This window comes from Hypomesus nipponensis, chromosome 23 (assembly GCF_054491055.1).
Source record: "Hypomesus nipponensis isolate SF chromosome 23, ASM5449105v1, whole genome shotgun sequence".
Lineage (NCBI taxonomy): Eukaryota > Metazoa > Chordata > Actinopteri > Osmeriformes > Osmeridae > Hypomesus > Hypomesus nipponensis.
Genome location: NC_140383.1, coordinates 11,998,080 through 12,024,228, shown reverse-complemented (window position 1 = coordinate 12,024,228; position 26,149 = coordinate 11,998,080). Strand labels below are relative to the sequence as shown.

General features: G+C 46.2%; 2 protein-coding genes across 3 annotated transcripts; both read left to right on the top strand.

The window, feature by feature from the left end:
- The first annotated feature begins 341 nt into the window (after window positions 1-341).
- Window positions 342-15,747, top strand: LOC146234273 (methyl-CpG-binding domain protein 5-like). Of its 2 annotated transcripts, XM_084689337.1 has the most exons (12): window positions 342-389; window positions 597-724; window positions 3,703-3,855; window positions 4,087-4,465; window positions 5,229-5,331; window positions 5,458-5,620; window positions 6,212-8,359; window positions 10,457-10,644; window positions 10,763-11,773; window positions 12,899-12,972; window positions 13,089-13,164; window positions 13,438-15,747. In XM_084689337.1, the coding sequence occupies exons 4-12, from the start codon at window positions 4,341-4,343 to the stop codon at window positions 13,498-13,500; spliced, it is 3,951 nt and encodes a 1,316-aa protein (XP_084545463.1). In that variant the 5' UTR covers window positions 342-389; window positions 597-724; window positions 3,703-3,855; window positions 4,087-4,340; the 3' UTR covers window positions 13,501-15,747. The 2 variants fall into 2 exon arrangements, with proteins under 2 accessions (XP_084545463.1, XP_084545462.1); XM_084689336.1 differs by having other exon boundaries at window positions 342-724.
- A 1,232-nt stretch (window positions 15,748-16,979) lies between these two features.
- On the top strand, window positions 16,980-25,951 carry epc2 (enhancer of polycomb 2). The gene is made up of 14 exons (XM_084689592.1): window positions 16,980-17,397; window positions 18,031-18,190; window positions 18,394-18,539; window positions 18,733-18,939; window positions 19,163-19,311; window positions 19,519-19,648; window positions 19,886-20,095; window positions 21,355-21,438; window positions 21,631-21,779; window positions 22,221-22,549; window positions 22,861-22,991; window positions 23,600-23,741; window positions 23,949-24,207; window positions 24,665-25,951. The coding sequence occupies exons 1-14, from the start codon at window positions 17,245-17,247 to the stop codon at window positions 24,735-24,737; spliced, it is 2,322 nt and encodes a 773-aa protein (XP_084545718.1). The 5' UTR covers window positions 16,980-17,244; the 3' UTR covers window positions 24,738-25,951.
- The last annotated feature ends 198 nt before the right edge of the window (window positions 25,952-26,149 follow it).

Sequence of the window (26,149 nt, the reverse complement as noted above, 5' to 3'; positions counted from 1 at the left end):
TCAGCTTCAAAAATGAGGTTCTAACTAAATCTGGATCTTTTTAGTTTTTTGGGGGGTGGCCAGTATTATTTCTGAGTGGGCTAACTAAATGTGCACAGAACATCTCTCATATAGTCAAAATTATGTATTTAATTGCATGCAATCGAATTGAAAATGTTTTATATAATATTCCGAGTTAAACTTTGGAGTCTTACTCCTGTGTCCTGAACATTGCAAATAATGGCTCATTTGGTGCTCTGGAACATAATCAGTCAATCTCCTTGGTTCTGGGGTTCTCTTGTCCAGGCTCCAGCTGTTGCGCAGGCGCAATTCGCTTCTCCCATCGTTCTATCCCACCGCCCAGCCAAGAAGAGAAATGTAGCAGAGCCTTCAGGCTAGCAAGGCATCACGTAGGAGCTCATAATCGGCATTATTTTCCAGGAATATATTTGGGAATATTTATATTTAAAGCATTTCTCCATGCAGAATCTCTCGCACGCATTTTACTATGGACTATGTGACATAGAAGATACTAATTGTAATATTACTGGTAGCAGACGTGAATTGCCATTCTTTGCTGCCTGTTTCAACAGACTTGTTTGGTCTGTCTGTCTCAGCTTTGGCCCTGGCTCGACTCGACTGTCAATTTTGAGGGGTGCATCGTTAGGGTTGTCGTAAACGAAGCGAACGGCACTGTGTGTCGAGGATTTTCCATTGCTGTGTTGCAGCAAGGAAGGGCAAAGAGGTAAGAGGGCGAGTTTCCATGTTTAGGATAGAAAAATGTGAACCGTTAGCTTGCTAACTAACGTTAGCTAGCTAACTAGCTAACTAACTGTTTAGCCACTTAGCTAGCTAACAAGCTACAGCTTGCCATGTTGCTTAGTGAAGCCTTACAATTGCTAGCCAATATGTTTTAGCAGTTACTTAGCTAATTAGCTTCTGAGAGCGGACAGTCATCTCAAATCAAACTGTATTGAATTATATTTTGGCTCGTGCAACATTTGTCAAGCGGCTGGCTACTGTACTAGGCTATTGATAGCTATTGAACTGGGTAGCTAGTCCTGAACCCTTGCACACAGACGAAATCTGAGATTTCAAAACAGTTGGCAGTTATTATCTAGGTAAGGTTAGCACTTTCTAATTTGAGGCCCCAAGTATCAACAAATGTTGCCCACATACTTAGCCAGCATTTTTTTGTGGCGAAGGTTGTGTCCGTCTACGTACAGTACAAGTCAGCTGGTGTATCCTGGCGTCAGGCATAGAGCGAGGAGCTCTTTGGCTTTCCTGCCTGTACCCATGAATTAGGCCTGACATTATGTGTTCCTGTTACCCAGTTGTCAAGGAAACCACCTGAATGTGTCATGTCAAACGATGTTCATGAAATAATGTAATTTCTTATTCAGTAAAATTCTGCAGGTTTGCAAAAATTGTGCAACTGTTGCTACCCAGCAGGTTTCCTTGAGATAATTATGTTATGGTTCCTGATGGCAGTAGACTCCTGGCGCTAGTGATGATATTGTATGGAACGTCACTCTGATTTCCCTCCTAGCCTGCAGTATCTCTTCAATAGCAGATATGGGTCTCTAGGGCTTTTTTGTAATGGTCACCTACCTGCCTACCTGCAGCATGTAGCCCACTAGCAGCAAATTGCTCCCTGACAGCAAATTATATCTGAGTAGAGATTTATGAATGTAGTCAACAGGACATTGCTGCAGTCGTTCTTTTTCAAAAGAGAGAGAGAGAGACGGGAGGGAATGGGTTGCCAGGCCGTTGTCTCATTGTAGATTGGAGAAGATGGCAAGCATTTAGTTTGTCAAAATGAAAATTCAATAGGTCGTACATTGGATAGAGTCTATTCAAATTACAACATGGCAGGATGAACGGAGAGTTCTATGTCTCCCTACATTCAAAATTCTATTTTCCTCAATGTTCCAAGCTCCATGTTTCTGTATGGACACCAGTCCCCAATGAAACATGCCCTTCTGGGAATGACCAAACGTATGCCCCATCTTAATCTAGGTAAAAGATTGATTTCACCTGTTCTCCCAATTGAACAGGCCTCTCCGTAGACTTGTTGTAGGCTATTGTTAGTGTATCCTGAGCGTACAGTTGAATCAATTTGTAGTCATTTTGATTCTCAGTAGGTGCTGTCTGTACCTGTCTTGCGAACTGTTTTGTCATTTAGCCTAATTGCACAGCATATTCATGAATGTTTTTTCCCGTCCTTTCATCTGGCACAGTTGATTGTTTGTTCTGTGTCACAAGTAGAGTTATGCTGCCTGTGAATCAGTGTGGCCCACTGTGCCAACATTTTGGAGTGCCGTTGAATCTGTGAACCTCCCATCCTCCTTTGGGAGGATTTTTTTTACCTTGCATGTAAGGCAGACTGCCCTATTTTTCAACTCGTTTCCCCTCCAAGCTATAGAGCAGTGAGTGAAGAGACACGAGAGAACCCCATGCTCTTCTTCCTGACTCGGTTGATCATGTGTAGGTAACAAGGAATTATTCTGCAAATGTGCCTCAGTTCAGTCACGCTAGGCCTCTCTGCTGTTTGGAGAAGCCTTGGCCAGTACGCAGGAGATGTTTCTTGGTTGAGCTTCTTGAAATTTGTGATCTGATCCTCTCATTCAACAATCCTGTTTGGATGCTTTTGCTGTGATTTAACACCGGGACATTCGATACCTCAGGGAAGACGCCTAGCTTTAATTCCCAGCATTTTCTGTGCACGCTTGGCCCTGGATGACTCATCCGTCACAGGAAATGCACAGCATCGAGCATGATTCACACTCTGAAATGCAATATCAGAGTGCCCGTGTTTATGGACAAGTAGTTTGACAGGCACTGGGGACGAGCAACACAATGTCCAGGAAAGAGACAGAGCTGAGGGAGGGTTCCAGCATGCTGGGTGGCGCACTATCTCAACATGAAGGGGAAGGGATGGGTCCGACTACGCTCGAATGAAACAGTCTTGATTGTGGGGATTCTGAACCAACACATACTGTAGAAAATGCTAGTTTTGTGCATTTCTGGAGGTCAGTCAGTCGGTAGTCACATAGATCTGTCTTCTCTAACTGTGAAGTGCCTGTTTCATAATATAGGTTATGCTGAACTTGTGGCAGTGAGACTGCAATGAAACGATATGCAACGCACTCATGTTATTTGTAATACAGATATATAGGGCTTGCACATAGTTAGTCATCACGGCAAAAGGCCTGTCTATATCCCCCCCTCCCCCATTTTAATCAAGCCCCTGGCCAATACCTTACGATGAGATCACCAGTGGCAACAAGATGGTAATATTCCCCCTGTGTATTCTTTATTAGTTTGCTCCTCGCTACTGCAATCTCTGGGTGGATGGATTTGAAGGGCACATATGAGAATTTTTTTCAGATATTTTCCTTTTTATTGTCCAATTTAAACAACACAACGTGTGTTTTGCCATCTGGACGGTGAGATCTGCCATCGTATGATCTCTCATCAGTAGAAATCTCCGAAGCAGAATGCTGTGCTCTCTTCCTCTCATTAGATAGTGGGAACTGCAGCTCCAAAATATGGTATTTTAAAATGCCTAATGGAAATGGGTTTTTAAAGGATCAGTTGCTTTCTCAGTCTTTCATTCCACTTATTCAACATTTGCTTGATAATGAATATGAACCAAGACTCCTTATGATGCAGGATATGGATTGCTGTTGTTAGACCACGTCCCGCTTCATGTTTGTACAGGTGGCAGTGTTTCGACCCTGAGGTGACGCTCAGTGTATCTGGACGATGTTACACTGACCCTGTCTGAAGGGATGAGGAGAGTAGTGATGCAGTGATGACGGCCACCAGTTTTAACTGCAGTGTCTGAGAACTGACCACACATCCGGCAGAGAGGTACGATATCCTGGGCCTGTCCACTGCACAAGTCTCTCATTGGTGCTTCGTTCACCTCACCTCACCCCCACCCACCCCTCCCCCCTCTCCACCTCACACACACACACCACATCCAACCCCCGAAGCTCCCCCCCTTCCCCCCCTCCCCAAGTCACCCTCCCCAAATCCTACCATGGCCTCCAAAGGACACTGGTGCAGCCTGTGTTTTGAAATGATGACCGCACTCAGCAGGATGGAGATGATGGACTTCCGAGGTCTGATCCTACAGTGAACCCGCCCACCGACCCACCCCGGAGCGACAAGAGGAACGAGGGCGGCCGCAGCGGATCGCAGGGCGCTGTGCTTCCTCCAGCAAGGCTGATGCACATCCTCTCTTGGTCGGTCAGTTCACTCCTCCGAGACCGCCAGGATGACGTGCGGCCCCAGCGGTCCGACCGCCTGGTGAGAACCTCACGCAGGTGTGGTTGTGTGTGGGCCGAAGGACAATGGACAGAACAATGAAGTACGAGGGCCAGTACGAGGGGCTGTGTGGCGAGGGAAGGCGACCTCCAGCTCAAGTCCCCATAGGTTGGCAACGGAAGACCCACCACAATGGAGTTGTCTACATAAGGTAAAGACTCCTTTCTATATTTCTTTTTCTGCTCGGCGGGAATACGATTCTTATTTTCACTCTGTGCCCGTTTTATCCATTTCTTTGTAGATCCTTGCAATGGCTTCCAAATGACACTGTCATAAGGTTCCTCTTTTTACAGCATTTCCAAAGCATTTTACCCTTTAATTGGCCTTTTTACTTGTAAGTCAGATGGGTTTGAGATCACGGTGACCTTTATTTCAAGTCATAAAGCAGTTCATTTTCCGTCTGCAGGAACGGATGAAAAGTGTGCTGTAAAAAAGCACAATACCCAGATCAGTCAGGCATAGCCCCTTCTAGGGAGTCTAATATTACATTCCTGTTATATGAAGTATATTCGTCTCTGCTAGGCAGGTCTGGCTAGCATGGCCTTGAGGAGGAATGTGTTGGTGACCAGCTCGTACGGGGAATATTCGTGTCTTTGCCGCTTAGCCGGGGAAGTCTGTCCGGGCCCTGTGTTTTATGGAGCTATAATTCGCCACCACCAGACACCACCTCTCTACCTTGCTTTCCCCACAGGATTGTTCTGTGAAGTATGTTAGATATTTCCTCCCGTTAATGCGCCTGGTAACCTAACGACACGGTTGTTGCCCACATGAAGGTCAGCCCCAAAGTCACAGCGGTGTTCATGTGTGGCAGCTAAGTTGGGCCTCAAAGTTCACAATGAATTGAAAGACAACAGAAGCCATGTCATATGGTGTGATGTGACTTCACAGAGGTCTCTCCCATTCCTCCCTCTCAGTCCCAGTGGCTCAGTGCTAGCCTGCCTGGAGCAAGTGAAGAGCTACCTGTTGACAGATGGCACCTGCAAGTGTGGGCTGGAGTGCCCTCTTATTATTCATAAGGTGAGGCCTGTTGTTTTCATGCCACAGGGATTATACTTGGCGACGGGAACTTCTCAAAGTTCAAACGTGACCCAGAGGTTTAACACGTGTTCCTCGGATGCTAACGGCTCTCTTTGGCTCGGTTAGATTTTCAACTTTGACCCTGGGGCTGCAGTCAAGCAGAGAACGGCAGAGGACGCCAGAGCCGACGCTGACGTCACCAAGCTGTGCATCCACAAGAGGAAGATCATTGCCGTGGCAACCCTGCACAGAAGCATGGAGTCCCCTCACCTTGTCAGTGGTGGCACTGGTATGTGTACACTATATGATTCAACCCATACAACAGCCTATCGAGTTATGACATTGAAGTTATTTTGAAATATCCATATAAGTTCAAATAACAGGCCTAGTTTTCATTTTTTATGTTGTTGAACAATTTTGGGGTCATGAAGCCATGTCTTTCTGGAATTCTAGTATACACGACCATAAATGATGATGTGTCGACGACTTGTGAAACCTCAGCACTTTTCTCCCTTTTGTTTTTCCAATGCCATGTAGAAATGAAACTGATAGACAGTATCCTTATGACAGATTGAGACCAGCTCAGAAGTGTTGTGGTCGGTGTAGAGTGTTCACTGTGTATTGCTGCTGGGTTTTCTGCCCTGTCAGCATTCTGTATGCATTCATAACAGAAGTGAAAAATCTGACACCACAGAAAAAAGACATGCTTATCAAACACACATATCTGGAAAAAATTTAAGATATTTTAATATTTTGGATTTTCTGTTCCTTTCCCTTCTGTCCCAAAATTTTCAGATTTTTCCCCTGTGGTTTCTAAGGGCAGGGTTTCTGGTTTCCATCCGACACGTCTTTATCTGCATCTCTTTTCTCTGATTTCCAGGCACTGCTCCCATGGGTCCCATGAGCCACCAAGCAATAAGGAATAATATGCACAATGGTCCACCCAATTCTGTAGCAGCGGACAGTAAGAATCCTTATAAAATGTCGATGTCTAGTCAGCGGTACTATCAACATGAACTGGGTTCTTCACCTCAGAGGGATCCATACTTGTGCCATAGCAGGGCAAGGCTGGGCGGCGGTGGCGGCGACCACAATAGCCAGAGGTCCCCCTACCGCAGCCGCCAGGGTGTGCTGCTGAGCCCTCCGTCCTCCACCTCATGTGGCTCGCAGCATTACGGAGACGGGACTCCCTCTCCGAGGACTGACTCTCTAAGGAGCCCCGACCGATCCATACTTGGTTTCCACGGCACGCTGAGCCCAGGCTCTGCCCACGTGAATGGCGAGCGCTTCACCCCTCTCTCACCCCCCGGCATCCTGCTCCACGGCTCACCTTCAGCCGTCCAGCCTTCGTGCGCCATGGCTGGAAGGACTAATGGTCCCCTGTCTCCTACTATCAATGCCAAAAGTCCTAATATGCAGAGGTCACCTTGCAGCTTCTCTCATAACATGGACTATCAGCATCAGCCCCAGTCACATCCCTCCTTGTCTCAGCTCCCTCCCTGCATCCTACAGAAGAATCAGGTGACCTCTGAGAAAGACCCTCTGGGTATTCTGGATCCCATTCCAAGCAAGGCCCCCAGCCGGGATCCCTCACTGCTGAACCCACCTGGCGTCCACAGTGCCCAACCTCAGGTACCATCAATGAATGTAAACATCCCCCCTTCCATCGTCCCTCTGCCAAGCAACCTCCCTTTGCCTACTGCAAAGTCTGGACCTGTCGTGCACGGTCAGAGGGTCCAGCATCCACCCGCCTCTTCGGTGTCTTCGTCCCCCATCGTGTCTCCGGTGCACATGGCAGGGCCTGGCCTGGCGAGGGTGGAGGAGTCCCCTCACCGGTCACGGTGCTCCTCAGCTTCTTCTGAGCACGGGGGTTATGCCCTGTCCTCGGGGCTCCAGGCGTCTTGCGGAGGCTCTAAACTTCCTCCCCGGTCCCCTCGGCCTTCCTTGCCCCCGAGCTCTGCGTACAAGCAAGACCAACTCCATCACTTGAAAGACGGTGCAAATCAGCTGCTGGGAGGGATGAACAGTAGTCTAAGCAGACACCCTGGCTCCATGTGCCCTCCGGTGTCTGGATCCGAAGGTGCCCTTCACAGTAACCACCAAGGAGGAATGCCCCTCAACCAGCTCCTCGAGCAGCAGAATCCCTCCTCCTTCCCAGCCAGCAGCCTACTGTCAGCAGCAGCCAAAGCACAGCTAGTAAATCAAAACAAACTCACGGACGGCACGGCAGGGGCAGAGGTGCGGCCCAGCGGTTTGGGACATCCGGGGCTGGTTGGTGGAGGGCGAGGGGGAAATCATGATGGACACGGCACTTTAAACCCTAGATATGTACCCAACACCGGCCCTCTTTCAACCGAAGTCCAAAGTGGGAGAGCAGCTCTCAGAGACAAACTCATGGCCCAGCAGAGAGAGGCACATCGCAAGCGGAAGCAGCCTAGTGACAGCGGCGAAGACGTGTCTTTTAACATGTTAAAGCATCCGATGAGTGGCGCTGGCTCCAGTGCCTCTGGCTACTCGGAGCCCATGAGGAGAGCTCTGCAGCCGGGAGGACTGGCACCTAACACCTCCATGGCCCAACTGCTTCAGTCTATGAGCAACCAGAATGCCCACAAAGGGGCCAACCATGTGGGGCACCACCCTGCCAGGTCTGGCAAGTCCCCCTTCATGGAGGAGAGTGTGCCTCAGATGTCGGCTTTGCAAATGCTGCAGAGACCTAATCAGCTCCAGGGCAGAACTGAGATATCCAGCTGTCAGAACTTCAATAGTGAAGGTTACAGTGGAGGCCAGGATCCCGGTATGGAACACTTCCCAGGCCTGATCAACCAAATACACGACCCTGCGATGGCTGGGAGCTTTGGGCCGTTGGGGTACGGAGGACACGAGGCTGTAAGCTCTGTGGGCAGTTCAGTCCCTCACCGTCAGCAGTTTGGACATTTCCAGAAACCGTCCCAGGGCAACCTCCACTTCAGAGACAGGACAGGGCTGCCTCCCATGATGTCCAATGGAGGCCAAACCTTCCCTGAGTCAGGTAAGCTGGTGTTTCCTCAGGATACATGAAAAAGCTAAAGAATGTATGTTGGTTGTTGTTTTTGTTTTGTTCCCTTCAATTTTTTAGGTACAAATGTGGCCCCAGTTACATTTGGTTGCATCTTAACATAATCATCATTTTTGCATTGCTGTGCATATCTCACTATTGTATTTCTTGTTCATTTTATCAACATCCTTTTACTGGTTCTGTGCTTTCCCAGTATCATCCGTAACACTGCAGCAATCAGGCAAGGCCGTGTCCAGACGTGGCATAAACGATTTGAGATATTTTAAACCCGTAAAATACCTTTTTTAACATCTTTTTAAAATATGATTACATTTGCTTATTGTAATCATCTTTTTACATTTTCATCTCTGACACGCTTTTGCCAAAAAGTAGCTTTTAAGAACAATATCATACTTGGACATTTTAACCCTTTTGTCTCTGCTCTTTTATAAATTAATGAGTGATGTTTTCTTTTACTTTTAGTATTTATTTCCCCCCCCATCTTATTTTATTCTGATTTTAGAAAAGTAGACTCATCACATGATAGCCCAAGCATCAGACATCAGAAATATGTTCCATGGTTCCATGGCTTTTCTGCCTGACGCAATATCTGCTTCTATCTATATTGTGGAGAGTGAGGAGAATTCCGTGTTGGAGAAAGCAGACCCTTGGTATGTCCTCTGAAGTCTGCATGCCTCTGCTTTGCCAAGGGTGACAGTCTGTGACGGAGAACCAGGGAGCCACTAGGCACGCGTCACTGGTTCATGTGTCAGACGGCAGCGTCCTCTTGGCTGACGTCGCTGTCCCTGTGTCCTCGAGCTAGCCTCTAGTAACCTACATTCCATGTTCTCAGAAAGCAAGAGACTGGAGAGATGGGGTTGCAAAGGGGTCACACACAATGACAAGGCACTGGCTTTGGTAAACAAGCTGGCATGCTGTAGTGATCCAGGGAATGAGGTGATGGTTTAAGACTAACATTTTATGGTGGTACAGTAGGGAACATGACAGGGATTTAACCTTTTTCCGTGGATTAAAACCAACTAAAACATCATTGGATTACTATTATTATTGTCTGACACGCATGTATCAGTGGTTGACTGGTATGTATATATCTAAGATATAATGGAAACTGAGATTTTCCTCTAATTTTTGTTTTCACAGCTGAAATCTAGTATCAATTGGTAGTTGGTCAGGGCCGGTTGAACTGTATGGACATGCAGTTCCCTCAACATGACAGACATATACCACACATTCATAAACATGGGATGCATTTCTGTTTCAATACAGGAGCTCCACACAAATGATCACATTCACTTCGTGTCCAAGCTCTGTGGATTCAGCAAATGTCCTTCGAAACCAAGTTAGCGGATCATGGTGGCTACTTTGTTCGAGGTTTGTCATCTGCTTTGTAAATGAACCTTTTTTTTTTTGTTTACTAGAGCTAGTCCACCCTTCTGTTTTGTCTCTTTTGTCGGCAACTTGTCCCTTCTTGTTCTTGCCTCACTCTTGTCCCCCGGCATCCACTGTATTGAGTCACGGTAAGCCACGGTTTTCCCCTTTACGACTGGTATTGTTAGGGGTGTTTCAAGCTTTATTCCCCATTGAGTTCTCTTAATTTGAAGTGTCCACCATCCTGAGCTATTTGTTGGTAGAGTTGTACTATTAGTGTCAGACTCTGTATCTGGGAGGACCAGGAGAACCCAAATCAGTTAGTTTCTTATTTTAAAGCAGTTTTAGTTTTTTTTCATATTTCACATTGTCTTTTCCATGCATCATTCTTCCAATCAACACCACCTCACAAACTGCATTAAGTTACACCCACACAACCCACCTTGTCCCTAGTCATAACTATAAACCTGTTATTTGCACTGATAATTGCCTTATTTGAAAATTTCACATGCTTTTAGGTGATTTTCCCAACCACGCAAACCTGGTTTTAATGATTAGCAGTGTCTTAAGAAACTCTTAGTTGGGAGGAAGATTGTTCTCAGATAAGATCTCGTTCTCTTTTCCCTTACTTATTCCTCCATTCTAGCGTTGGATAATCCTCCCGTTTGTGTTTCCTTTCCATCCCCCTCTCCCTGCTCCCAGGTGAGGCCCGTTCTCTAAGCTGTGATCTAAGACAGGCTCAAGAGGACAGTCTGCAGTCTCTCCTCAGGACCAGCCACACACTGCAGCTCGGCCAGCCTGCAGCACAGGGCCAGCCTGTAGCACAGGGCCAGTCTGCAGCTCAGGGCCATCCCTCTAACCCTATGGACAGCCTCCTTCAGAACTTCCAGGTCAGGCATTGACCTTCAGTAAAGATCTCATAAAGAATGATCTTATATGTTCATGGAATAACTTCATAATAAAAAAAAATTCCTGTGTATTGAAATTGTTGTTAATTGTCTTTTCAAGGTGGGTTTGCCTGAGAGGGTCCCGCTCCCCAACAGAACAGTAATCAGTCGTCCTGGGGTCATGTTTTCCACCGGCGCCCCAATGAACAGCCAGCAGGAGTACCAGTCTGCCCAGGGTCTCCTTAGCAGTGAGGCTAACTACCGGGCACCAGCGGGCATGGCCAGCAAGACCACCTCCAGCGTCATCACGTCGATGGCCCGCGTCGGTGTGTACACAGATTCTGTTCCCGGCGAGCCCGTCAACCTTTCCCAGGGCGCTACTCACTCAGTCATCCACGGCCCGCTCCGCTCCTACCCTCAGGAAGCCGAGCGACGCCCATCCAGGGTGGGTCGGCCCCGCAAGAACCCCGACAAGACCAGCACCTCCCCGGCCGCTGTGGGAGCCCCGGTGCGGCTCCGAGCCCCCCGGCGTGGCACCCAGCGGAAGCCAGCGGCCCGGGAGGCTGAGGCCCGTCAGGGTCTGTGGTGTAGCGAGGAGCTCCTCCAGCAGAGCTCCCTGGACCTTCACAGGAACGGCTCCTACTTGGAGAGGCCCAAGGGCTATCCCAACCCCGGGGACCCTGCCCTGTCCCAGTTCAACGGCATGTATTCCAGACCCGGCCTGGTGACCCACATGAATGGTGGAGCCATGTCCCCTGGAAGGGCCCAACCCAAACACATCCAGCCCCCAAGAGGATTCTCTTCTCCAGAGGGCCACTTTGTCAAGGACTACAGTCACTACAACGGTCACTTGAATGGCCATCCGAACGGACACTACAATGGGCATTATAATGGCCAACTAAACGGTCACTGTGCACTCAGTGCTCCAGGAATACAGAGTAGTGGCAGCGAGGAGGACCCAGGGCCTGTTGACCCTCTTTTCTCCACCAGGGGGCTTCACCAGAAGCCTAGGAGCCACCCGGCTGGGGACCTGCTCTGGGGCCAGGGCAAGGGCTTCCCTCCCTGGCCAGGGAAGCCCAGGGAGGAGGGCCACATCTATCTCCCTGGTGTGCTGAACAGTATACAGGACAAGGTGAGGCTTGCGTCTTTCTTCTCACATCAGCCTTGGTTGGATATTTGGTTTTTGTACTTTTCTTCTTGCGTCATGCACTGCTCCACTGATGGAAAGATAATGTTTACAAGAAATGAGTTTTAAATGGCTGAGGCTGTGTACGTTTTTGAAAGGCATTCATTACAAAATGCAGGGACCAGAGAAGAAACATGCACGGTGTTCTGCTTTCAAAAACAACATTTTGCTCGGCTGCACTGTCAAAGGCCTCAGAGATACCCCGAAGAAAAAACATTGGGGCAACAGTATAATGGATTTGACACCATCTCAGAGGTCAATCCAACTCTGCTTTCACCTGTGTGTCTAAAGCCCTTGGATAAATGTATTCACTGCTGACTGAGTTTGTGCTTATTTTTGTCCACTGGTATCCTCAAGGCAATTAAAATGTTGAGAGGATAGGAGTGCATTTTTTACCTCCTAACACCACATAAATAGATAACAGTCATCTTTTGGGCCAGGTTTTATTTGGCTACGGCTTGGTGCTTTGCTATGGGCTGTGATGAAGAGGTGGAGTGATTTCTGTAAATGAGGGATTCGAAGTAAGTCAAAAGGGCAGCATAAGATGCTGCTCTTTAAATTTAGAAATGAATTATATGCAGTTGAGGCACATTTCTTAGTCTCCTCTTTTCTGTTAATTAAAGTATACTTAAATTTGGTCAGGCTATAAGGACTATGAAGAGTGAAATGTAGTCGTGTTGACCTGAGTCAGTGTGTACATTGGCCTGAGTCATTGTGTAAACCTCTGATAAGACGTTTTCACGAGCATGCTAGGCTAACCAGAATCACGCCTTTTAGGTCTATGCTTTACCCCTGCACTGCTCAGGGAGGCTAAATTGTCAATTTGTATATAGTCCAAATACAGCACATGTATGTCAATTAGGTGTAGGTTTGTAATAAATCAAAAGGTTCCAGGTTCAAATCTCCCTCACCTCCCCCCATATTGCTTATGTTTGCACTATGTAATGTTTAATGGGAAACTTTTCCAAGTGGCTGTCTCTTCCACTGGTGTGCTATGTGGGGGTAGTGATGCTTCTAGTTGAAGATTCTTACTACCTTCCCTGTGCTTTGGCGTTGTTTAACCCAACACAGGTAGAGGCAGAGAGGTTCCACAGGACACTGGCAGAAGACCTTGAAGCCCTACATAAAGCTAAGATGCACAGGAAGTAGGCAACCTTTTAAGGGATACAGTTATTGTTCAAATTGTCACATTTGCCGCATCTTCCAGACATACCCTGAGACATGGTTATGGTATTTATATTTATATTCATTTTTCTCCCAGTGGCATGGAACTGAACAACCATCTAGAAGCTGCTATACAAGACGCAATGACTGAGCTGGACAAATTAACGGGCAATGTTAGTAATCTAATATCTATATTCATGTGTTTATTATTTCAGTTATTACATTTCTAGATGTCATTAGATGTCGTCATTTCTTTTGGATGCAGCATTACATACCGATATATCTGTCAAATGGAACTTTCTAGAGAGGTCCCTTCTCACTAACTAAGTCTGTGATATTACTAGCGTCAGCTATATGTGTAAAGTTATGTCATATAACTAGCATCAGCAACTTGTATAAAGGTATGTGATATAACTAGTGATGTTCTCTTGTCCTCCCTTCCCCAGTTGTCTCAGAGAGACAGACAGGCTAAAACCCCCAAACCCAAGAGGAGGAAAATCTCCAGATGACAGTGAATGTTGGGGCCTGGTCCTCCAGCCGGTTCCTGTCTTGGCTCTGGCAGTTCCTGATCCTGACACAACACTCCTTCACCGCCACCATCCCCACGGCACGACAGTCAGAGAACAAGAATCGGGGTTCCTGTCTTTAAAACTGTTATTGTATTCACATACTTCTTAGACTAGGATCGGAAAGTTCTCAAAAAAAAAAAAAACTTTTTATGAGAATCGTCTGTTTCAGACTGGTGTACATAGGAATTTATCCATTATCATATTCTTGAATTAATTGTGATTATTGTTCAGTGTTGTCATCGGTGAGTCAGTTGGATTGTCCAATGTACATATCAACACGGTCCGTTCTTTGGTTTCAGTCAACCGTGTGACTGGGTGTTTCATCACTCCCTGCCTATGAAATCCCAAGTAAAGTTGAAAGACCTGGGCTTGTCCCATTCACTGCTTTTGTGCATTAGGCATGCAAATACCTCCAACCACTCAACCTGCATGTTTTCTTTGCTGATTTTGAATGTATGTACTGTAAAACTACTTTGTTGAAGAAAAGAAAAAGCCATTTTGGGAAGGGGCCAAAAATATGCCTCTTAAATTAAATTAAGGAATTATTTGTATTCCCAAAATAATATTTATTTTCTCAGAATATTTTTGATAAAACAGATTTCCTGTTACATCTGCAAAAAAACGAACTAACAAAAAAAAGCTTAATGTAAAACTCTGTGTTATGGTGTTAAAGCATTCTCAAATTAGTAATTCAACAAACCCTTAAATAAATACATGTTTTGCCAAAAGTGTTATGATGAGACGAACAAGTATGAAAGCTTTCAATATGTAATCGATAATGTTGAAAAACATAGTTAAACACTATTTGTAACTTGACGGGTCAAAAAGCCTTAACAGTATTATATCCTGCACGTATACAGTAGGTGCAGAAAGTGACATCAGTGAAACCTTTGCTTTCTGCTTCTTCAGAGTTTCAGTGACCCAAGAAAGTATTACAATTTAGTTTGATTTGAGCCTTACAGCCAATATCAAAACTCATATCTGCCAAAGCTACTCAGTGTCACAGATTTGGCATTTTAGTTTATATTATCTCTAGAGTCTATTTTAGTGGCCTTATTTTTCTTATTTAAAATGTTTTGGTGTTAGTTTCTTTTTTTTTTGCATTTGTAATTTATTTATAAATGAATCCCATATTTATTTGGAGAAATGATGTTTAGCAATAATACTAACAAGAGTTTAACACTCTGAAAAGCCTTAGAGTATTATATTTTTCTCCTGGACACAGAAACGGACAGTAAAATGTATATTCTGTAAATGTAATATTAAATCAATTGTGTTTATAGGAAGTGTACATTTATGGACATCTGTGATGTTTGTTTATATGTTTTATTTGATTTTTACATAGTAATAGATGGTCAATCTTCTTTTCATTTTTTATACTTGTCCATTTGACCATTTGGATTAGTGTTGATTTAAATATATTTCTACATAAAAATAAATGCTAATTTAAGATTATATACTAGTGTCCAGTGTTAACAATTGTCATTATGAACGTATATTTGGTTTTGGTATTGATTTAATCATGAACACTGCCGAGGTCATTACAACACGCTGTAAGCAAAATGCTAGTTTTGTTGGATTTTGAGTGAAAAACCTCCCACTGTCATGATGACAAACTCCAGGATTTAAATTGAGGTAACATAAGAATCTCACATTACTCTAAAGTATCAAGTATTTATCATGAAAAAGCAGTTTGTTGTATTAAATGTCTGTTATGAATGTCTTATGTTTCCCTCTGACCTCTTGTCTCATTGCGGTGATCATGACTTAATAAACATTTCCCATACAGTGACAAACTGTAACCAATATCAGCCTATATACATATTCAGTAATTGTAAATTATATATGATAACTTATATTTTTGTTGAATTACCTTTTTTTTCTCATCTCAAAAAGACTTGCATTTGGAGGTTGTTATTTGTAAAGAAATATGTGTTATGCTTTGTAAGTAATTTGGTAGTGTAACATCTATGAAATGTTACAGCAGTATGGTAACATCTTCTTTTGTCCATCTCTACAGTCTACAATATCAAATGTGTTGTAGAATTTAATTGGTCTGTTTCTACTTGGCATAATTTCCAAACGATGCCTGAACTAACAGGCAGTGAAGGGTTGCTTTCATGTCTATTCCAAAGGGATTTCAAATCAAAGTATTCCGGTAATTTTGTAATAAAATATTCAAACAAAGATGTGGAGCTGAATGGTCTTCTCTCTTTAAATTGAGATGCTTAAAGGTGCCATAGACACTTTCACTTTGACATTTTGTCAAATTATAGCAACAGCCCCCCATTATACGTCTTAATGAGCTAACCGCTATTTCAATAGCTAGAAAGTACAGTAAGTAGATAGTAACCGTCCTGTTTTCCACGTGATGAGAATCAACAACCCTGTGCTAGGCACTTGCTGACAATTTACAGCTGTACTTTGTTTTTTGTTTTTTATAAAATACAAATAAAATGTCTTGCAACAAAACTGTGAGAGGGGCTGTACACATTCACGATAGATGAGGGACAGGACTCACATCTATTTGGAAGGTCAATGGTGGTTGGCATCCAATAGAGTGAGTCACAGGGCCAGAGATGGGTCTAAACCCTCCCAATCAGTCCGGTTACCTTTAGAACAAGGAATATGTGTGTGCTCAGTTAGCTGAACTCTGCACCAAAGCCTTCACTGTCAGTCCTGAAATGCCATGACCTCTCAAGCTCACCCATTATATCTCCTGTTCCCTCAAACAACACTGAAGTAGGGCATGATGCACAGATTCCAAATGATAGGCCTAAACAGCCATGGATTATGATTAGCTGGTATTTTTATATTTTGACAAATCTATAGAAAAGACAGGGCATACTCATAGCTGTTGACTCTCTCCAACTGGTCTGTTTCACTTCATACAACATGGCAATTTAAAATGGGAAAAACTTACAGTCCCTTTAACTAAATCCATCCGAATCTGAACAGTAGTGTTCACCTAGTATTAGTAGGCTAATTAAGTATTCTGGCAGACTTTCAGTTTCATTGTTTCTTTTAAATTGTAGATATCAGACCTATAGGCCTATAGGATGGATGAATTGTTTGGTATTTGTATTTATAACTTGCTTTAGATTATTTCCATATTACTAACACTAAAATAAATACTTTGAAGATAATGACCTATTTGGAAGTTAATTGGTTGCTTTTGTGGCCGCAGGTTTAAATGATGGGGAGAAAAGCTGGTTTCTTACAATTAATACTCAGGAGAACTCTACATGAACGACAGTGGGACCTGAGACAGTGGACATATTTCAACGTGTACAACTTTAGTTTTCACTTTATTTGTACAGAAAGTGATAAAAAGCGTTGCATGGGTTCTTCATGCATGTTGTATGAGATGCGCACGCAACACCACGGCCCATGTTTTTCAGATGTCTCGCACTGGCTGCCGGGATTGCTCAGCCGCTGTGTGGACATGTCCGCCATGTTTTTCATGGCGCAGAGAGCGGATCAGCCGAGGAAAATAGCTTTTAAATCCAGTTAAACTCGACCAGAAATGGCTTATCGCACTGGATTTCAATCAAATGGAAACTAATGAGTTCTGTTATTGTGGAAACAATCGAGTCCCGTTTGGATTAATACCAAATTTTTGATCGAATTCTGGCGGGATTCATGTTTCCTTTACAGTCTATGTGATTGTAATAGGCGCAAACAATGAGTAAATTATCGTTCCGAGCGCGAGCGCTAGACGCCGCCAAACCTCTCCCAATATACCGCAACAGAGACCTTCCAGACTTAAATGACTGCGTATCAATCAACCGGGCTGTACCACAGATGCCAACGGGGATGGAAAAAGAAGAAGAATCGGTATGTATATAATTTAAAATAAAGAAATCTTAAAAAGTATCTCGGGTCCGCTGGAGTACACTGGTATTCAAGAAGTGTTTACGCACTACTTTCTGCGTAGCGTGTGCTGTGCTTACGCTATGTGTCGTTAGTTACGCAGCTTGCGTAGTAAATAGAGGGTTTTACGATTATTTCTACTCCTATAACGTAAAAAATGTGCTCTACGTAGGATTTTACCCAAAGGGTTTGAGTTTGTGACGTGGGTAATTTTACGTACATTGTTTGCGGATTTGCAACATGTCGTTGCGTATGAGGCATCGCTAGCAAGCTAGATTGCTTCTGCATGCTGCAAATAATAAGGCTATGTAGCGAACACACTAGCAAGTGACGTATTCTAAACACAGATAAATGTATCTAATAGTGGTGGCCAGCACATAAGTTGTCACATTAGTCAATAGTATGTGTCAAACCCATGCGTGAGATTCACATCATTTGTACATATTTAAAATAATTTGTTCAATTTAATGTTTCAACAGTGTTGAACCAAAATGTGTCTGTGGTCTGTATTCTGACATGTATTCATATTTGCCTACACACACATACCACAACTCAAAGTTCCTATATAGTAACTCTTCCTTGCCCCTTTCCCAACAGGAGCACCATCTCCAGAGGGCCATCTCAGCACAGCAGGTGTTTCGGGAGAAGAAGGAAAACATGGTTATCCCTGTTCCTGAAGCAGAGAGCAACATCACCTACTACGACCGCCTCTACAAGGGAGACCTGAAAATCCCCAAGCAGCTCTTCCACATACAGTGTGAGTAGCACCTCCTCTCTCTGCGCTTGGTGCTGCTCATTCTCTTCACATAGACACATAGACACACAGAGTCAAATAAAGACACAAATCAAATGCTATGCGAAGGACCACAGAGATCATACATTCACAAGTGCAGTCCTCCTGCGACCGCCTGTCTGTGTGGTGGCAGGCGTTTGGTGCTGACCAGCTGTTCTCTCCCTCAGCCCTGGGCCTGGACAATGAGCAGCCGGACTACGACATGGACTCCGAGGACGAGACCCTCCTCAACAGGCTCAACCGCAAGATGGAGATCAAGCCCATACAGTTTGAGACCATGGTGGACCGGCTGGAGAAGGCCAGTGCAAACCAGGTACACGTACAGCTAGAATAGCAGCGTAGCACACTGTAGGCCCATATTGCCTCCAACTTTCAGGTTGCTGTTAAACCAGATAGAACCATACGACTTTTAATCGGTGGTTAACAAACATGTTTACACGTTGCATTTCAACCGAGGCACCATCCCAATGACAAATGTGTGTGTGTGTGTGTGTTGTCATGTTCAGCTGGTCACTCTCCCCGAGGCGAAGCTGCTGCTCAATGAGGATGACTACCTCCTCAAGTCCGTGTACGACTACTGGGTGAGGAAGAGGAAGAACTGCCGTGGCCCCTGCCTCGTCCCGCACATCAAGCAGGAGAAGAGGGATGGCTCCACCAACAACGACGCCTACGTGGCCTTCAGACGCCGCACGGAGAAGATGCAGACCAGGAAGGTGAGACACCATCTTGGCTGGCCCCCCCACACGCACACACACACACACACACTGACACAGCTCATACTCCCCCTCCCCCCCCCCCCCAAACATGGCAACCCAAACATGCCCCCTCCCCTCTTCGAATCACCCCCCTCCCCTTCTCTAAATCAGCCATCACAGCCCATCACAGCGTTAGAGTTTGTGCTCATATTCGGACTGTTCTCTCTGCTCCTCCACCCAGAACCGCAAGAACGACGAGGCGTCGTACGAGAGGATGCTGAAGCTGCGGAGGGAGTTCAGCCGCACCGTCACCATCCTGGAGATGATCAAGAGGCGAGAGAAGAGCAAGAGGGAGATGCTGCACCTCACCCTGGAGGTGGTGGAGAAACGGTGAGAAGGGCCGCGCTTCCTCAGAGCGCAAACACATATCCTCACCAAGCCCCTCTCCTGACTGGGCTGTTCCAGCGTCCGTCCCCCCCCCCCCCCGGAGCGTTAACCCTAACCCCCGTCCCCCCCCCGGAGCGTTAACAGTGGTCAGAGTGATGATGAATCTGTGTTTTGTTCTGACGTTCCTGTTGTGTGTGTGTGTGTGTGTAGGCATCAGATGGGTGACTACACAGGAGAAGTGCTCAGCGAGGTGACGGTCCCTCTGCCTGAGAAGCCCTTGTACACAGCTCCCATCATCCTCACCAACGGCAACCGTCACAAAGCTGACATCAAGACCAAGGTAAGAGCCTGTGCTGACCTCCACTATCGGTTCATGACTTTATATTACGTGACGTTCACATTTCCATGTATTACATTTTTATGAAACTGACATAGAAATAGTGCATGTATATAATCGAGGTCCCAAAGTGCACAGTTCCAACATGAATTCTGCGTGTAATGCTAAGGGGCAGCACTATCGGAACCAGACTTGACTGAGGGATTTTCAAGCCCCTCTTCCTCTCTGTCTCCCTCTCAGACACACAAGTCCGCCCTCCCCTACCAGGTGTCAGTCAAGGACGAGGCTCCCTTCGACTTTGTCCGACCCAAGAAGAAGTACGCCAGGAGGGAGAAGCTGCTCTGCCCGCCGCGCAGGCCCGGACGCCCTTCCAGCCAGTATACCATCAACAAGGCCGACATCAAGCAGTACGACTTCCACAGCTCCGGGGAGGAGGACTACCCCCCACTGGTCAGTAGCTCCTGGGGGGTCTATTTCGTGCGATAGACTAATGCATTCTGCAGAGAAGGGTGACTGGCGTTTTGGAATGGAAGGGAGAAAACAGGACAGAGTAATACGGCGGATATCGCAATTATCGAAAAAAAAAACGACAACGTTTTTGACAACGTTGTTAAGGCGGCCGCCTTAACTGAAAAGTGCTGCGGGAAACCCTGAGGTGGCTGGGGTGGTGCTGCATTCAGTAATATGTAGTGTCAGGGTGGTGTAAAGGTTGTTTAGCGTAGGGTTACATGATGGTAGTAGGAGATGTAGCATGGTGGTAGTAGGTGTAGCGTATTGCCAGTAGGTGTAGCGCGGTGGTGGTTGTAGGTATAGCATAGTGTGTTGGAGTTGGGTTAGCCTAGGGCTGCTTGATTATGGGAAAAATCATAATCACGATTATTTTGGTCAATATTGAAATCACGATTATTCAAACCATAATTTTTTTGTTTGAAAACATGCATTTATTTTACTGAGAACTTTAAAATTTCCCCTTTAAAAAATACACATACTGACGAATGACTTGAGTATCAAACTGTAATGTTACTGAAATTTTTATATTCAACACATGGTAGGTCTGCCACAAGGTCTTTAAACACTTGATATTTATTTATAGGTCTACATATTAGACTAATAACACGTCTGTTCCACACGGTAGGTCTACTACAACTTTTATTAGCTTGTAGATCAATTACATTTTAACAACGAAACGCTCTGTATTCGTTCGTGCAATTGGCTGTCAACGGTCGATGCTGCTGATTGGCGGCTCACTGGCATGTCCCTCCTCCTGCCAATGGCATATACTTCCTGATGCCACATGCAGGTTAAAGATTGAACTCCCTCTCGCTGCGTTGAATGCTTTTGGGGGAAGGATCGAATTGCACGTGCGTTTTACAGTAGGCCTACTGTAAAACGAAAAATGCCAAAATAACTGGTTATAACTGGAGTTTGGAGATCGTTTGACCCAAAAATCGAAATCGCCATCAAAATTTGATGAATTGCACAGCCCAAGGTTAGCCTGCTCTAGCCTGGTGGTGGTTGTTGTAGCCGGGTTAGTGTGCTCTAGGTGGTGGGAGTAGGTATACTAGGGCAACATGGCTGATGAGACAAAGGTATTTCCTCCTGGATTTGGGAGGGGCGGGGGGGTTCTATACTGCCATTACAGATGTGTCGTGATGGTTGTATTTACAGGTGATATCTGTGTGTGTGTGTGTGTGTGTGTGTGTGTCCAGTCTCCTCCCTCAGAGCCAGACGAGGAGAATGACCCAGACGGGGTGTTTGCCTTCAGGAGGAAAGCAGGGTGTCAGTACCTGGCTGTAAGTCTCTACCACACAGCTGCTAACAGGAATAGCCTCTCTAACGATCTGTATTGTGTTACTTGGGCTTCATCTGTAGCTGCTAAATAACCTTTCACACTCCTTTTCTCTATCATTCTCTCCCTCATTGTCAATCTGTCTTGCTCTCCCTCACTCCCTTCTTCCCCTGTCTGCCTCCCATCTCTCTCCCAGCCCCCTGTGGACCAGCGTGGAGGGATGTTGTGGGAGCACCCAGAGCTGGCTGGACTGGACACCCTGCAGCATCGCCACTCCCTCACAGCCCTCTCCATATTCCCCCGCTGTGTGGGTCTGGCTCGTCGCAGGCTGGGCCGGGGTGGCAGGTACGCCAGCCCCCACACCCCTCCACCCCCACACCCCTTCACCCCCATACCCCTCCACTCCCACACCCTTCCACCCCAAAAACCATGATTTTCTTAAATTTTAAATGTCAAATGTCAGTCTGTCTCTGATACAACTGAGATGTGTGAACACACCCTAACCTGTGATGTCTACCTGCTTCTTTTCTGTCTCTCCCCTCTACTTTCTCTCTCCACCTTTCTCTCCACCCCTCATCTCTCTACATCCCTCTTTCTCTCCACCCCTCATCTCTCTACATCCCTCTTTCTCTCCACCCCTCATCTCTCTACATCCCTCTTCTCTCTCTCCACCGCTCCTCTTTCTCTCTACCCCTCATCGCTCTCTGCACCCCACCCCCCCATCCCCGTTTCTACCTCTCACCCCCCCCCCCCCCCCCTTCATCCCTCCCCCTCATCCTTCCTCAGGGTGTTGTTGGACCGCATGTCATCAGACATGGACGGCGTTCTGCAGCAGCTAGACCAACACGTCCTGACCTCCCTACCAAGGCCCGGGGCTCCACCTCCTCCAGACAGCCTCACCACCACGCAGTCCCACAGACATGCCCCCTCGGCGGGCTCCGTCGCTGCCTCCTCCCTGGCTGACATCCTCAGCAACATCCAGACCCTCAGGTGGCGTTGCTTCGCACCGCGGCCCCGACCGGAAGAGTCTGGAGCGGGGGCCCGGCCGGGCACAGACTCCCTCTGCAGCAGGCTGGCTGGGGGACTGGCACTCAGTACCAAGAACAAAAGCTCAGGTCAGACACCATCCACACCTCAACAGGAACTAGCAGTGCTTTGAATTCAGCAGGGACTATTTTCTGTGTGTATCTCAACTGGGAGTACATGGTGCATATACATCAACTAGCATAATATATTTCATGTATCTCAACTGGGATTAGACAGTGTATATATTTACACTGAGATTAGATAGTTTACAATATACAGCTCGGATGTGATTTCTAAATGTTAGAAGAGAACTGCACTCTGCCCTCTAATGTGGGTACAGCTCCCTCCCCCAAACCCCATTTGACCTGTCTATGTCTGCACCCCTCTCTGTCTCCTGCAGTTGGCATCACAGAGCAGCAGTATCAGACTCACCAGCAGCAGCTGGCCCACATGCAGAAACAGCAGCTGGCTCAACTCCTGCACACCCCTCCCTCCCAACATCCCTCACTGCCCGAGCACCAAAGCACACAGGTACACACTCTCACGACACCCTCTACACAAGCACACACTCTCACGACACCCTCTACACAGGCACACACTCTCACGACACCCTGTACACAAGCACACAGGTACACACTCTCACGACACCCTCTACACAAGCACACAGATACACACTCTCACGACACCCTCTACACAGGCACACACTCTCACGACACCCTGTACACAAGCACACAGGTACACACTCTCACGACACCCTCTACACAAGCACACAGGCACACACTCTCACGACACCCTCTACACAGGCACACACTCTCACGACACCCTGTACACAAGCACACAGGCACACACTCTCACGACACCCTGTACACAAGCACACAGGCACACACTCTCACGACACCCTCTACACAAGCACACAGGCACACACTCTCACGACACCCTGTACACAAGCACACAGGCACACACTCTCACGACACCCTCTACACAAGCACACAGGCACACACTCTCACGACACCCTCTACACAAGCACACAGGCACACACTCTCACAACACCCTCTACACAGGCACACAGATACACACTCTCACGACACCCTCGGTCTTCAACCGCTGTGTGTTTTGAGAAACTGTCCTTTTGGTTTCAGACTGCCAACACCACCGACTGCATGTCCAAGACTCTGGACTCGGCGACCGCACACTTTGCTGCCTCCGCTGTGGTCAGCGCCCCAGTGAACAACGAGAACAAGCCCCACAAGACCAGCGTCAACGGCCTGGTCCACCCTCCAGGTGAGGAAGTCACGGGGTGATATGTACCCGAGTGGCTACCGTCATAGTCACAGGACAGCGGTCATACTGTGGAATGTGCCATATCCACTGTCTGAATGGTTATACAGTTGAATGATTGTGTTAGAACAGTCATATTATATCTGAATGGTTGCGTTGTAATTGTGTCGTAGCGGGTGTAGTAACACTGTCACATGGCTTCTTTCTCAGGACCTCCCAGACCTCCTCACTCCACCAGCACATCCCACAGCAACACAGGCTCGCCAGTCAGGCCTCACTCTCTGCCCAACCACAGGTCACACGCGCACGCCCACCCGGGCAGCGTCAGCGCGGTGTCCCCCGCGCACCTCCACCACGGCGCCCGGCTCTCCGCCCCCTCGCCCTCCGCCTTGAAGCTGGCCAGCGTAGCCAGCGGCAGGGACCGCGGGCCCAGGGTCACTCCAGGCAGCCCTGTGGGCAGTATAGCCAGGTGAGCTGGAGAGAGGATTGGGGGGGGGGGGGGGGGGGGGGGGGGCAGTGGAGGGGGAGGGGATGAGGGGGGGGGAGAGGGGATGGGGGGGGGGGGGTAGTGAAGGGAACACCACATTTGGAACGGTCCAGGTTTAGGTTTGACCATTGGCTGAACTAGCCAACATCTGTACTATGCACTACATAGCTTATGTTAGTGACTGGTGTCAGATGGCTCAACAAACACGTTCTGAATCCGAAACGACTTAACTAGTTCTACACAGTATGCACGAGCAGTGTCTGCTGCCTCTGACTGATCGTCTTCTCTTTGGTTATTTGTGAATTGCAGTCTTCCGCTTATTATAAGATGGATAGATCATCTTGATTTTGATGCTGTGAAGTGAAGAATGTTTGTGTTCTGAATGTTTTGTATTCTGAATGTAATTGTTAATTGACTGGCTGTCTCCTTGTGCCCCCAGGGATAATCATGAACCAGAGAGACTAGCATTGAACGGTATATCAGAGACCACAGTGGCCATGGAGGTGACATAACCCTCTCACCCCGCCAGCTCAGACGGGTGAATGTGACAAACAGAAACCTCCCAGAGGACAAGTGCACGCCCCAGCCACCAGGGGGTAGAATACAAGGACCTGTGCTTTAATCCGGCATATCAAAATATTATAAGAGATTTGTCAATATTATAAATGTACATTTTGTAAATTGGGAATATCACTACCGTGTAATATAGTATATTTGTATCATTAGTGTGTTCCTTTTTTCTGTTACTTGAATTCAAGCGATTTTGTCATCATGCTTTTGCACTTGAAAATGCAAACAACTAGTATACACAAAACAATGCACCCATTTGTGTTAGGGATCATGAGCATGGATCCTACATCACTCGTTTTTCATTATTTATTTTGCAATGTTTACATTTTTGTATCTCACAGAAAACAAATCAGCAAAATATGTCTGCAGGGATGGACATCGGTCTTGCTAGCATATTCGCTTATGTGCTTTTTTCTTTTCTAATTAGAAAAATTAGCCCAATTTGATTTGGTTTCACAAATTAAATAGATATTGATGTTTTGTAATTAGATTGGTGGCATTTTTTTCCATACAGACAAGTTTTCCTGTTGCTTTGTTAGGTGCAACAGGAATTTTGTCTTTTTAATTTTTTATTTCCTTTTTGATGAAAACATTTCATTCAATGCATATTTTTTTCCCAATACATTGAAGAATGAGCCATTGTCTCCACAGGAACATATTTATTTAAATTCACATTGAAATAACAAATAAATGCATCCTTGAATCAATCCGCAAATGTAAACCAGGAAAATGTTTTTATAATATATTTGCCTTTTTAAACGGGTAGGGAGTGTGAGCCAGTAAAAAGGTACATGGCACCAGACCATGTTTCATGTGATGTATGTAATCTTTCAGAATACTGGCCAACTGAACGTCTACCCCTTTAGACCGAAGGGGGGGGGGGGTTGCATAAATAAATAATTTTTGGTATATTTTTTTTCTCCTTTAGTCAAGGGCCAAGTAACATGTTGAAAGAGTGTCTGAGATCAGTGCTAAGCCTCACTTGTAGTTATGTGTAGTTGTAGTGATTCCTGTACAGGGCATTAGAAACGTGTTTAGATTAGTCGCAGTGATAGTGTTCATGCACTATTTCTTCAGACATACATTTTTCCCTGTTACTTGTTCTTGGAGTGTTTCTGAAAAAAAAATGCTGGGAAATAAAAAATATATATCTATACATTAGTGTGCTGACTCGTGTGTGACTCGCTTGGTAATTCCGGTATGTATTAAACTACCCCGTACACTGTACCGACAATCCAGCACAAGCGTACATGGGTTTCCTGCATCTTTCGGACTAATCAGATTCGGGAAGAGAGGCGGAGGTCAAGCTGGAGTTTCAGTATTCACCAGCAGGTGGAGCAGCACATGAGTCAGC

What these genes read in the sequence shown, in the direction of transcription:
- LOC146234273 (XM_084689337.1), top strand. Translation starts at nt 4,341, where the DNA reads ATGGACAGAACAATGAAGTACGAGGGCCAGTACGAGGGGCTGTGTGGC. An exon ending in AATGGAGTTGTCTACATAAG is followed by an intron (nt 4,466 to 5,228) that starts GTAAAGACTCCT and finishes CCTCCCTCTCAG; the next exon opens with TCCCAGTGGCTCAGTGCTAG. An exon ending in TGAACAGTATACAGGACAAG is followed by an intron (nt 11,774 to 12,898) that starts GTGAGGCTTGCG and finishes AACCCAACACAG; the next exon opens with GTAGAGGCAGAGAGGTTCCA.
- epc2 (XM_084689592.1), top strand. Translation starts at nt 17,245, where the DNA reads ATGAGTAAATTATCGTTCCGAGCGCGAGCGCTAGACGCCGCCAAACCT. An exon ending in AGAAGATGCAGACCAGGAAG is followed by an intron (nt 18,940 to 19,162) that starts GTGAGACACCAT and finishes TCCTCCACCCAG; the next exon opens with AACCGCAAGAACGACGAGGC. An exon ending in CCTGTGGGCAGTATAGCCAG is followed by an intron (nt 24,208 to 24,664) that starts GTGAGCTGGAGA and finishes TTGTGCCCCCAG; the next exon opens with GGATAATCATGAACCAGAGA.